Here is a 13,727-nt window from a genome sequence, read left to right as displayed (position 1 = left end):
AGGCAGCAGTTTCCAGCAATCCCATGCCTGTACTGGTGGGTGAAGAGCAAGCCCACAAGTTGATCCACCAGCATTTACACAGTTTTTATGCAGTTTAAGCCTCCAGATGTTTGCCACAAGCACCGCCAGCTCCCAGCCCTCGGCTGCTGCACCCAGGGGCCAGCCCGGGCTCGGGGCCGCACCGCGACCAGCCACGTTGCGCTGCACCGAGGCCCTCAACAGGAGCAACTTGTGCTTTCTTATCAGCTGACTTCTCTAATCTAAGCGATTCCCAGCATTAACAATACTTGTTTGCAAAGATGAATATGCCAAAGGCCAAAAAAATAATAAAAAAAAAATTAAACATTTAATTAACTCAAGCTTAGTTCAAAGGGTAGGAAACTGGCAGCATTCCAAGGATGCATTACCCAGGTAATGTCTCTAATTTAATTTGCTTAGGTTTAATTTTAATCTTGATAATTGCTCTATGGTTACTAGTCACAATGTTATCTTTTAGTTTTAATATTTAATTGATATTAAAGTTAATCCAGAAGGATGGGTTTCGCTGCAGCGAGGCGGGGGCTGCCCCGGGGGGTCCCCAGGGCTCCGGGGGCTCTGGACCCTCCGGAGGCTGCACTGAGAGCTGCCAGAAGGGAGAAGCGACTTTGGGGGGTGCCAGCTCCTGATCTGCTTTCCAGTTTCCAACCCGGACATTGATTTAAAAAAAATAAAGCACAAAAAGGAATGATTAAAGGCCAAGGAAAGACGAAATGAAGAGGAGAATTTGTTCACTTAAAAGTAGATGGGAGGGAGTGGTAGCTGAGCACAGAGTACAGATGGTGCAGACTGCAATACCTCCAAGTGAGATGGCAACCACCCATGTGTAACGTTTCAATGGTATCCATTTGTAAAAGCCGTTGCAATCAAAGGTCCCTAAAATTGTACAATTGTTAAGTTCATCAGTGCGCTATACATGGGAACAGATGATTATTAATTTTGGCAAGAAATTATCGAAGGCCTTGAGGCCCGTGTCGCCAGCATGAATGGGAACTTCCGACAGCTTTCCGGCCACCAGCGACCCCGGGGCTCGGCTCCAAGGGCACCTTTCCGAGACCAGCTTTTGGACTTCCTTTTTTTTATTATTTTCAAGTCAGGATTAGTAAATGGAGGCTGTTAAATACACATAGAGGGGTGTGTGCAAAAGAGGCTGCTGGGTTCTTCATGGTTATTGCAGGGTAGGCAATAGAGGCTGCCGCTGTGCGTGTCCAAGGCGGAGTGCCGCTCGGAGCAGGTTAGTGCGGAGCATCGGGCACCCGCGGCACCGCGCCGGCCCGGCGGGACAGCCAGCGCCCATGGGCTCCCGGCGCCCAAGCTCCTCATGGAGCTGAGCAGCACGGAGGGGACAGTCAAGTGGCTACAGCGGCCACTCAAACTGAGGCCACTCTTGGCAGAACGGAACCATGCAGCATCATCCCGGACAGATCCCAGGGGTTCTCCCGGCCCGCAGGGGCTGAACTGACCGAGAGCGCGGGGCACAAACGAGAGGCCAGAAAAGGGCTATTTTCTTTTTTGTTTTTTTTTAGGGGGGTGCTCTTTGTTTATGCCATGTAAACAATTCCAGGGGCTGTGCCATAGGCCAGCCCTGTGGCCGAGCTGGGGTTAGGTTTCTGGAGGAGCAGCAGCCCCTCAGCACGGCGCGGCGGCCGGCGGGCGCCCTGGGTGCTGCGGGGCCGCCCCGGCGGCGGCGGCGGCTGCGGACACATCCACGTTCATGCTAGCGCACAGGGGCACAGCTGAAGCCATGCTCCGTGTTAGGCGAATCTCGCGGCCGCCGTTAGTGTGATCGGAGCGCTGGGCGCGCTTCACGGCGGTGCCGAGGCCAAGCGGGAGCCACTTCCCGGCACCCCGCGGGTGCGCGTCCCGGGGCAGCTGGCAGCCGCGGCCCACGAGGGGAAATGCCAGCCGCCCCACGCCACCCGGCCCCGGCACAGCCCGGGCCCACAGGCACATCCCGATGGACAGCACAGCTGAGTGCCCCACGGCACCCGCGGGAGCCTCCCACCGGCTGAGCAGCCGGACACCCAGACCCAGGCTGCTGCCTCGGCCGGGCACGGCCAGCGCAACCCCAGGCACCCACACAGAGACATCACACACCTTAAAAGCACGTTTTGTACATGCTAAGTGCCTTGGCACGCGCAGCGCGGCCGCGCGGGTGGCACGGTGCCCGCGAGCCCTCGGCGCCCGTACTCACCGCGATGCCGTGGCCGAAGCCGGAGCCGGGCTGCGGGCTGGCCGCGCTTATGTAGTTGCCGACGCCGGAGTCCTGGCTGGCCGTGCCGTAGAGATCCGCCACGGGCCCCGGGCTGTTGGCGCCGGGGAAGCCGCCGGGCCGCGCCGCGCTCGAGCCTGCCGGGGAAGCGGGTGCGCCAAAATTCGGTTGAGCACTGTAGCTATTCAAGACTGGTGTGCAGAGAATAGAGCTGGGTATGAGGCCGGACGCCGGGCATGCACCCGTCTCACAAAGCCAAACACTAGAACCAACAGCCTAGGCCCGACTTCTAACACTTAACCAAGGCCATGCGATAGGAGAGCAAGGACTCGATAATAGTCAGCCCGGACTACTACGAAGCTTAGAGCTCCAAAATATATATATGGATATATATGGAAAAAAAAAGAACAATCATTCAACACACTACTGCAACCAGAGACTGTAGGTGCTCATTTTCACCAAATTATCACAAAATGTAATAGATATTTTCCAACATCTGACTTGATGCTCATGCAGTAGTAACAAGTTCTCTAGGTCTGGGCACGCCGAGACAGCATTCACATCCCATGCAAACTACAAAGGAACTAGTTTGAGACTACACATTGTGGTAATATTGATATTAAAATGTGGACAGCAAGAAAATGACTTTGGTCACATCTAGCAAAAATCATTTTGGATCCATTTGATACTTTGGAAAAAAACCCACCCTTTTAAATCAGTGAGCTGTAGAAATAGTTCAATAGTTGCTTTTTTTTTAATGGTATGGAATGGAACAGTTTAGATTTTTTTAGTTGTTGTTTTTAATACAACCAAGGAGAGTGTTTTTTATTTAATTTTTTTTCCTTTTGATTTGGAGAGCGAAGACCTACCTTCGTCTCCAAAACCATGCTTGGGACATCAACCAAAATTAAACAAACAAATAAAGATCAAAAGCAAAAAAAAAAAGAAAAAAAGGAATTCCAGAGGTTGTATGGAAACTCACCTCCTAACGTGGAAGTAAAAGAAAACTTTTTTTTGTTTCCTCCCTTTTTATGTTTTTTGGGGTTTTGTTTTTGAGACAGAAAACAATGTAAACAGGAATGAGGCTAGAGCGTAACTGCAGGTTAGAGCATGTTAGATGGTCAGGCTGCTGGCACCGCTCACAGTCACACTGGGATGTGGAACTCATGGAGGAGGAGGAGGAGGGTTCGATGCGGAGAGGAGCTGGCGGGCTAGGATGGAAATGGCTGCTGGAGCTGCGGAGCCCGAGCCGGCTCGCGAGCGGGGATGCTGCTGTGTCCCGCGTGGCGCCCCGAGGCATGCACCCGTGCTCTGCATCCCGCGGCATGCGTCCCGCGTCCAGGAAAGGCCTCCCGGCCCCGGGGCACCAGGCGCTTCCAGGGCGCTCCTAGGCTTTTCCCGTGTGTCTCCTCCTAGTCTGCTCCCTGCACAGCAGGGCGGGCTTGCCAGGCGGCTCCGCGCCGTGGGCCTTCCCGTGCCGCCAGGGCACACCACAACACGAACGGCACCAGCATCTCGGAGATGCCACGGGCCGGGTTCACTGCTGTGCTCCCCAAGCCTGTCGCCATCCCCATCCCACCCGCCCTGCCAGGCGATCCGTTTCCCTAGGGAATGAGCCAACTCGCCCAAAGCGCCAGCGGCCACTGCCCCTTGTGCCGGCGGGACGGCGGTCTCGGGGGCCACCCCCCTCCGGGCGGCTCTGAACCCGGAGAGGGCAAGTAAGTAGGTCAGGCAGGCAGGCGGGGTGCCAGAATACAGCAGGAGCGAGTAAACACATTATTTGGGAATTCACTGGCAAACAAAGCACCGTTTTTTTGTTATTAAAGATTAAATGTCAAGATAACATTTGGCCTTCTCACTCATGGAGAAAAATATCCTGCTGAGATGTTCAAAAGCCCTTCATTACTGTAAGCTAGCGCCTTTTTTCCCCCTCTTTTTCTTCCTCCTGGTTCAATAAAGAAAAGATCAGGGTTTTGCTGCCAAGTTGCCCATTCAAGCAAAGCCGCTGCTGCCACGGCCGGAGTTTGCTCGGAGCTGCCGTCCTCACGCAAAGGAACACCAGGACTTGCACTGAGGTGCAAGAACCCCCCAAATTGCAGAGGAATCCCCAAAACACGTGGCTCTCACCCGCAAATGCAGGAAGACCTGCCTAGAGAGCAGAGCTGCCCATGCCACGACACGCTGGTTCCCCCGCAGCACAAATCGCTGCCGGAGAAGCCGTGCGCACTAAGCCGAACCGAGTCCTTCCTAGCTGGGATGAAGCGTCCTTGTGAGCATGGTGCAGCCCGGCCCCGCTCGCGGCCCGCACGGCGCCTCGCTCACATGCTGCCGAGCAGCGGGACCCTTCCGCTGTCCCCATCACAAGAAAAAGTCTCAGAGCAAAGCCAGTACCCGCTGCCGAGCCTCGGAGCTCACAAGATCAGCCTGGGCTTGGGCTTTTCTGTCTTTATGAAAACCTCATGCAACAGGCTGCAAGCATCGCCTTCCTGGCCAAAGAGCCGCCGACCTCGGCGCGCAAGGAAGGGTGCTCTGCTCCTCAGCTGCAAGGAAGGGCGCTCCGCTCCCGCCTCTTTGCACACCCGGCTGTCCCAAAGGGGAGGCTGAGAGCCACCCTGCAGGCGCATGCTGCGACCTGGCACCATGGATCGTGCCGAGAGCTTGAATCTCTGGATTTAAACCTCTGGATCTCTCCGATGGACATCCCTAGGAAGAGGGAAAGCTCCAAGCTACCCTAGTGCAGCACAGAGACAGAGCTGGCCGTGTCTGCAACCTCGGGAGGCTCAAAATCCAGGTGCTCCCGGGCTCCCAAGCAGCTGCTGTCCCTGTGCCGCGGCACCGCCGCACCCCCGAGCAGGCACCAATGGCCCATGCAGATCCCTGCGCATTCCCACCCGGCGTTTCCGAGCCCTGCACGATGCTCCGCTCAGCAGCGTGATGCTCCTTCCAGCTCAGGTGCCGTTTCCTGCGAGCAGTCGTTGTCTGCTGGCTACATGTGCCCGCCGCGGGGATCCGGTGGCCCCAGGCCGGGCTGCGGCGGCGCGCGGAGCCCGCTCACTGGGGCTGCCGTCGGGCACCGGCTCCTGTCACAGCCCTACAAAAGGATTTCCTCTCAAGCAGCTCATCTTTAATCATTATAAAAGCACAGAAGTTTAATCCATTTTTGATGTAAGCGCTAATAGCTTTGTGTCCTTGAAGTTCAAAGTGGTCTTCGTGCATGTCGCTAATTAGCCGAGCAAGCAGCCATTCAGCCTCCTCTCATGTTTCTAATTAGATCCTTAACAACAAACAAATGTCGACCTTACAAAGGCTGCGCTGCGCTTCCCTCCATTAGTCGAAGGGTTGGGGAGGGAGGCGCTGCGGTGGCTCCGGCTCCGCCACCGTCCCCTTCCCGGCTCCCCGCGGCGGCGACGCGGCAGCTGCCGGGGTGCAGCCCAGCGCCGCGCGGCACGCAGCCCTTCCGCACGCGGGACACGGAGCCGGCCAGGGCTGCAGGGCTCGCAGCAAACCCCAGCAGCGTCAGGAAGCCCACGAGCTGTGCTGGCCCTGAGGACTGGGGGCAAGGGAAGGGAAAAGACAACCCAAAGCATCCATAGCGGAGCGCTGAATTGGCCAAGCCGAAGCGCAGCGAGCGCGGGGCTCCTTGCTCCCGACTGCCCGCTGCTGCGCCGGGCTCTGCCGCGGCACCGCGCGCCTTCCTGCCCAGTCCAGGGACCCACGGGCCTACGCAAACACCTGCAAACACCCGCAAACACCCGCAAACACCTGCCTGCTGGCACCGCCTGGCACAGGGTGTCAAGGGCGCCCAGCGCTCCCAGGACCAGAGTCCGGTGCTGCCCTCGGGATGCAGTGCCTTCACGGTCACTGCCATCCGTGCAGCTACCAAGGCTTGTGATTCGGAGCGGATCCGGAGCACTGCCCGCTTCCCAGCGCCACCCGAAGCCCAAGCGGGGCTCCGCAGCGCCGTGCCCTCGCCGAGCAAACGCGCTGCCGCTCCCACCACGGGCGGTCGCATCTGCATTAATTGTTTACCACAGCCCGGACAGGTCTTTTATTAATATTAATGAGTAACAGGGAACAAAGGGCCCCTTTATTTTTAGCCTACTCTAATTGCGTAGTAATTACTCATCTACAAAACAAATGAGCCGAACTCCATTGCCATGGCAACCGAAACTCCGGCCTCCCAGTGCAACGCATTAGCTGGCGATCGCTCCCGTTAATTTTAAATTGCAGCCTTTTGTACAATAACAGACAAAAGAAGAGGCAAATTAAAACAACAGCGTACACGGTTGGGCCGCGGCGGCCGGGCGGCAGCGGCGCCCACGCAGAGCCTGCCCGGCGCCTGCACCGGTCGCTGCACCCGGCAGCTCCTGCAAGGGCCCTGCAAAGCTGGCAGCATCCCATGGGATCCGGCAAGGCACGGGATCCAGCATCCCATGGGATCCAGCGCGGCAGCAGCGGTTGGGCGGGCGCTCTGTGGATCCGGTGCTGCTCCGGCTAGTCCTGCGCCGGCGCGGCCGTCACCACAGGTACCTGCGAGGCGCTGCCGGCACCAGCCTTTCCTCCTCGCACGCAACCCCGCTGGCTGAGAAGACTATTAAAAGTTAGCTAATAAATTCATTAAAGATTAACGTGCCCTGTACTTAAGCCTGCACTTCAGGGGTGGTCACTAATTGCACTGGAGATGATTTATCAAGTGCACAAGATTTCCTATTACAAAACTATTGATCGAGGTGGATGAATTTTAACCGCGACAGACCTGGAGCAGGGGCCTCGTCCGACGGCTGCAGCTGCGGGCGGCGCCGAGCGGCCGCAGCACCAAACCACTTCCCATCTACCGCAGCGTTTATGTGAGCCGGGGCAAGTTCAGTCCCTCGAGGGCTTTCAAAGAGCACCAATTGCATCCTTGAATAAAACAGGACAAACAGCCCAGGGCCCTGGGAAGCACCTTCGTGTCTTCCCGCTGTAAGGGGGTGGAAGCCGCTTCCAATCAAGCTATGAGCTTGTGACTGTGATAGAAGGGGTCCCATTTGGTAGCACCGAGACACAGAGCTCCCTGTCACCTCTGCCACCTCCTCGGCTGCCGCCCGCATCGCTCCCATTAAACTTCATGTACTTTTATACAGCAAAATAAAAGCAGAGCAGCAGCTCTGCAGAGGAATGCTCTCCAGGGGCCTCATAAATCCCGGCCGAGCTCATCCCTGGGCCCCGGAAACGCTCCTCCGTGACGACCTGGTGCCTCTGCCCCCACGCGCACAGCCTCTCCTCCGCCTTTTCAGCCACAATTTGCTAACACGATGGGTGCTTAATGACGAGATTAAATTTTCAGAGCACCTTCCCCGAGCGCAAGACAAGGCTTCCGAGGCCCCATGCAATTTGTCGCTCTGCTGACTTTTCGATACAGGCTGCACTCCATCACGCGCCTCGCGCTGCCCGCGGCCGCCGGCTCCTCGCAGGCTGCAAGGGGGAAATGACCCGACGGGCTAGCGCCTCGCTCCGTGGTGGTGACGAGGCTCTGGGGTGACAGGCCACCCCGCGCGGGCCGCGGCACCGCCGCGGCGCTGTCACAGCCAAGGAGCAGAGGGAGCCGTGCCGGGCGCTGCTCCGCAGGGCTCACCTCCCGCGGGAGCAGCACCCGCACGGCGGCGGCCGCCCGCTCCCGGCGAGCACCGCGTCCCGCCGGCGCCGTCCAGCCTGCTCGGCCTCCGCGGCGGCACGGCTGCGCGTGGCACACACAGCACCGCGGCCTCCCCCCCACCAAAGCCCCCCGCCCCGAGCCCCCGGCCCGGCCGCGGAGACCCTGGCTCCCCAGTGGGTGATCCGCGGAGAGCGCGACTGCTTGGGAGCGCCAACGATGGGGCTATGGGCTAACATGGACGAGTAACAGGCTGATGGAGAAACCATGGCTGTAGAATGATTTTTAGAAGATCTTGAACTTGTTTTTGAATACGAAATAAAAATAACAGAACATAGTTAGATTTGGTGTTTTAATTCCTAGAAGGGGTTAATTTGAAAAAGAAAAAAAAAAGAAAAAAGGAATCTGGTAAATTCGCCTCGAAGCCCGCGAGCATGCGGGTTCCCGGGGAGGGAGCATGTGGGCAACCTGGAGTCAGTCCAATGTGGCCTCCCGGGCGAGGGGATTCAGCCAAGGGGCCGCTGTGGATCCAAGCCCTGCGCCTTGCTGCTCGCCTACGCTCAGCCAGCGCGCTGCTCGCCCGGCCCCGTAATATCAACTCCCCAATGCATGTTCTACGACTACGGCTACCAGGACGACTACTACAGGGCATGCATTTAGTTCAGTCCCACAGATACATACACTCTAAGAACAGGCAGGGGAGATGGCAGATGTTTTACGGGACGACAGGTGTGTTTTGTGTGTTTTTTTTTTTAAATAAGGGGAAATCAATTAAAAAAAACACCAAAAGAAAGAAAGTGTACAAGAAAAAAAAAAAAAAGGAAAAAAAAGAGAGAGAGAGAGAGAGAGAGAGACATTTCTCGAGAGTTGATATGAGTCGTTTCTCGAACCGTTTTGTCCGAACAAGCAAAAAACATGCAACCAGCTGCTACTAACAAGAAGCTGGACACGGAGAGAGGATGAAGAGGTGTGGACAAACCTTCCCGCCGAGGGCGCGCAGCAGAGTGTTTGAGAGGAGGTGTGCACGTCCCAGAGAAAGAGAGGCCGCAACGTTTGCCTCAGAGACACCCTCTCTCACCGCAGCCCCAACCAAGCAAGAGAGAAAACAACAGAACGTAACTGCTCACACTCACCGTCAGGGTCAGTAGCTCGCGCCGCCGGCGCCGGGCTGGCAAGCGTAAAGCGCAGTAGGGCGTCTCGCGGCTCCGGCTGCAAGGGCAGCGGCGGCGCCGCGCGGGACGCGCTCCGGGCTCCGCCGCGCAGGGGAGCGCCCCGGGAACGGGGCTCAGCGAGCGCCGCTGCTAAGCCAAAAACCTAGCGGGGGACACTTCAAAACCCGGCCCCTGTTCCTGCAAATTTTCTGCAGCCCAGGCCAAATGCAACTGGAAAATGCCCCCCTCGCCCCAAGGTTTTCTCTTCAAAAAGTGTTTGTAAGATGGAAAAAGGTGTGACAGGTAAAAGGTGCTGGGGAGTCAGCACGGGCAGGAGGCCCAGCAGCGCCCGCTCCGCTCCTGGCGCCGGGACCGGGGCATTGAGCACCGCGGAAAGGAGACACTGCCGTGAGCTCCCGCATCCGGATACTCCGACCTGTCCCATGGGGACGCGGTGGCCGGTGCAGTGCGGGACGCTCCGGCTCCGGGACAGCGGGACACTCCCGGCTGCAGCCGCTTCCCGGCCAGCGCAAAGGCGGCTGATTGCAAAAGGAGGAGAAGAGAAAAAGCAAACACAGCCGGGCAGCGGCACAAGGGCTGCGCACATCTGCAAAAGCAGGGGGGAAAAATCTGAAAATGCAACCGAAGTAAAGCAGGAAAAAGCCAGGCCCTTGGGCAGGTGCAGGATGGGGCCGGCAGCGCAGCACAAGGGGCTGTTTTGGATCACTTTTGGGAGCATTTTGGCCACTTCTGGGCCCACAGGCAATTTGGAGGCTCAAAACACATTTTCAAACACCATACTGCTCTTTAAACTTGCCAGAAAGGGTGCTGTTAATTTAGGGTTAGATTTAGTTTCGTATTGCAAGTTCAAATGAAAATTAAAAAAAAAAAAAGAGAAAAATAAAAAAAGAAAGAAACAAAACAAAACAAACCAGGAAACCCAACAAAGGAAAAAAACAGAAGCCACTCAAATTAAAGACAAACGATTTTCAGGCACAGAATCGATCAATGCTCAGTTCAGTTGTAATGGGCACCAAAAGCACTCTGATTAAAAAAAGAATAATAATAATCAGGGAAGCAACGTTAATCCAGCCAAACCCTCTGTGCCTTGCTAAGGGGCAACTCACCAGGTCTGTTTGCACGTAAAACACAACCTGAAGGGCAAAACAGGAGGAAGAGGCAGAAACAGTGAGGTCTGTTTTCCCCAAATCATATGCAAAAAAAAATCAATCTGTTTTTTTTCTTTGTGAGTTTTCCTCGGAAAGGGGGGCGGCAGGAGGAGAGGGGACATGGGGCAGCCCCACGACCAGCCTGGCAGGTCACCCCTCGGGCGCTCTCGACATGCCACGGAACGAAACCGGTCCAGGAGTCCTTTGTAGCCTGCAAGCAGTGCCAGTTTGCATGGAACGGAGTTCTCCAGGGCTCGCGCGGGCCGCTGCGCCGCTCCGCGCCGGGCGCCGCTTGGCACGGCCGCGGGCGAGCGAGCCGTGGGCACGGGCAGCGGGGCCGGCCGCTCGCTCCCGGTCGTGCCGAGCGCCTCGGCCTCCGCGGCCGAGCACTAACTCACGCCTTCATTCTAACCTCAGGTAAGAGCGGTAGTTGGTAGCAATTTGTGTATTTATTTCCCTTAAGGGGAAAAACAGAAATCCAAGCCTGCAGAAGGAGGGGAAGAAAAGCTTTACTGTTTCCCACGAAAGGCAGCAGTGTTTGCAGGAGAGATGGAGGCAGCGCCTGGGAAGCAGGCACCAAATTCAGCAGCAAATTGGACCCAGCAATAGAGCATCGCTGCGGGTGCAAGCACCACTGCAGTGCATGCATTGCTGTGGGTGCAAGCACCACCATGGTGCATGCACGCACCACTGCAGGTGCACCATCACTGCAAGGGCATGCACATCGCTGCAGGTGCATGCACCGTTGCAGATGCGTGCACCACTGCGGTGCATGCGCTGTGTGGGGCTGGGGACAAGGCCAGCCACAGGGCTCCACAAGGGACGTGGCTCTTTCAAAAGGGGCAGCAGGAGAGGTGTCCTTGGGGACAGCATAAGTTGGGACCAGCCAGCCAGATGCTGCCTCACCCTCCCCTGCAAACTTTCTGTGAGAAATGAGAGCTTTTTTCCAACAGCACCGGCCTTTGATTTTATTCTTGGTGTCCTTTTTAACCCCGGACTGAAACCAAAAGGAAGAAACAAAGCAGTGCAGTAGGGGAAGGAGAGCTCGGGGAGGCTGCCCCGGCCTGGGGTGCTGTGGCCGCCCCCGTGTCGCTCTGGCCCCGGGGCCTGGCCCCTGTGGGGTCCCTGGGCTCCTGCCCTTTGCCTGGGGGTCCCTGGGGCGGGAGGGACCGGGGCTGCGGGCACCGACAGAGCGTTTACCTGACCCTGCCCTGCGCGGCTCTGCTCTTCCGCGGGCCCCCCTACCTGATCCTCTCGCCGCCGCCACGGCCGCCGCTGCCACTGGTCCATAAGCCGCCGCCGGGAAACCTGGGGAGAAGGAGAGGGGTGAGGAAGGGCCGGGGCGGCCGCCGGCAGCGCTGCGTGCGGAGCCCAGTCCCGGCCCCGTTGGGGCTTCACACGGGCCGGCCCGGACCCCGCGGCTTGGGACGGGAGGCACGAGGCACCGCGCGCACTCTGCTCCCCGCTGGTCTGCAAGGGCTCGTAACGGGTACGGGTGGAGACCACAGACCAGCAGGGAGCGAGCAGAGAACGGGACTTGGGAAAAGAAAAGAAGGGAGAAGGGAGAAAAAGCTTTGGAAAGCAAAACAGGTCAAGGCAGTGAGACCTGCACCCCTCTGCAGCGGGTGAGGAGCCCCGCGCACATGAAATGCTGCTAGCAGGATGGTGGGTTCCATTTCTTTGCTTGTAACTAACACTAACAAGCTCTGCGGGATGCTCCGATTGCAGATCTGCTGGAGGGGGTGGCAAGGCTGGGTGTCACCTGGAACACAGCCCGCCCGAGGGCAACCCGGCGCTCTGAGCGCCCCTGGCTCCGGGATGAGCCCCGGGACGAGCTCTGGGATGAGCCCTGGGGCCGCTGGTGCCCAGGCCCATGTGGTGCCAGGTGCTCGGGAAGCGGCGTGAGGAGGAGGCCGCGGAGGCCGGCAGGGACAGCCTGGGGCCGCTACCTCTAGCCCAGTGCTACGGCGTCTACTGGGAAGGAGCGGAGCGACTAGGCGGCACCACGAGCTACCAGGGAGCAACACAGACGGATGGACATACTTGCACTTAAGTATGGCAACAGGGCTGTTGGGGGAGAAAAAAGAAGTCCTGGTAAATGTGTGCACAGCTCCTGTGGGCACCCGTTGGAGCCGGCCCCCGCACAGCCCCCACGCACCGGCCCCGCTGCCCTCTAACACCAGCTGTAAATGCACAAATAAGTGCAATTTAATGGTCTGTTTGTTTGCTCCCAGTGTGTTGTTGGACGGTCACAGTTGCTGCAAAGGGGGAGACTGCCCAGACTGGTGGGAACTGCCACCGAACCCCGCTCAGCGTGAGCTGCTTTGCCTCCCATCACAGTGGTGAACACTCAACGCCACTAAGTCCCTGCCGCTCCCCTGGTACCAGCCCGGCAGCCACTGGGTCACCCTGCACTGCGGGCGGCCACGGGCCGGGAGCACGGGCCAGACGAGCCCGCTGCCCTCAGGCTCCCTCTGCTTTTTCCTGGGGAAGGCAGCAGGCGGGAGCCCAATTTACTGGGCAGAAAGGCAGGCTTAAGGGCGAGCATGAGCGCAAAGTGGCAGCGCCAGCTGAACACTGGGCTTAAGGGGTTCATCTTCGGTCTCCTCTGCCTCAGCCTCCCCCTTGTTTTCTGCACTGGAAACACGAATGAGGAAGAAAAACCCCTAACACTTCAAACTGAAAATAAATAACTAGAATGTCCAGCACTTGGAGAGGAAAAACACACAGAGGGGACGGCGTGGTCAGGTCGGAAAAATACTTATGTAAAAAATACAACACGCAAAAGCTGGTAGCAGTTTTGCCTCTGTTGCCTCTTACCCTATTTCAAAACCATGTGTATCCTATAATACACATCAACTCTGACTCTCACACGCATCCTAGGAAACTCTTCCTCCCACCTCCAACACCGCAGCTCAGCCTGGGATCTGGATTCTCCCCAGTTCTGTGACATGGGAAACTACTACGACTACTAAATGATCCAGTAAGTGTTATTAAAAGACAGATCCTGACCTGTGATGAGAGGCATAAAAACCACCCTGTGCCTAGCAGCAAAACCAGCACGGGCCAGCGGCAGCTCCAGAGGGAGGAGGAATCGCAGGCCAAGGGCATCGGAGGTGCCGGAGCGCGGAAGGAAGCGGTGCCCGCCGAGCACCAGCCCGTCCGGCACGGCGGGGACCCCCCGACTCTGCCCACCACTCACCCGAGCACCTCAAAGCCCTTCCTGCAGCCGGGACCAAAAAGCTTCCACCTTTCAACAAGCCATGCACAAAGGAGACTCGTCTCCAGAAGCTTTTCATTTCCTTTTGCGCCTTCCTCCTCAATTTTGAGTTAAAAATCATACTAATCGAGGTGTTAGCAACTAGTATCATGGCTCCATCAAACCACCCAGGCTCTCCAACAGCCGAGGCAGCATCACCCGCTCGCACTGCCCCTGGTCAGGGCACTGCCATCTTCTCCCATGCTGCTGCCTGCGCTCTTCTTATCACCGCTGCAAGTAATTAGTGTCCTTGCAGCGCCCAGGGCTG

At 57.6% G+C, this 13,727-nt stretch overlaps 1 protein-coding gene across 1 annotated transcript in view; it reads right to left on the bottom strand.

The window, feature by feature from the left end:
- Nucleotides 1–843: 843 nt before the first annotated feature.
- The window catches only part of MSI2 (musashi RNA binding protein 2), a 107,502-nt gene continuing 94,618 nt past the window's right edge, over nt 844–13,727 (bottom strand). Inside the window, exons 10-12 of the mRNA XM_026047970.1 lie at nt 11,446–11,508; nt 2,231–2,439; nt 844–912 (exon numbers count right to left, since the gene is read on the bottom strand). Coding sequence (XP_025903755.1) covers nt 871–912; nt 2,231–2,439; nt 11,446–11,508 — 314 coding nt within the window. The 3' untranslated portion in view covers nt 844–870. The remainder of the gene's footprint in view (nt 913–2,230; nt 2,440–11,445; nt 11,509–13,727) is intronic.

This window comes from Nothoprocta perdicaria, unplaced genomic scaffold (assembly GCF_003342845.1).
Source record: "Nothoprocta perdicaria isolate Ctin4 unplaced genomic scaffold, notPer1 scaffold_50, whole genome shotgun sequence".
Lineage (NCBI taxonomy): Eukaryota > Metazoa > Chordata > Aves > Tinamiformes > Tinamidae > Nothoprocta > Nothoprocta perdicaria.
This window is presented reverse-complemented; position numbering and strand designations above follow the sequence as displayed.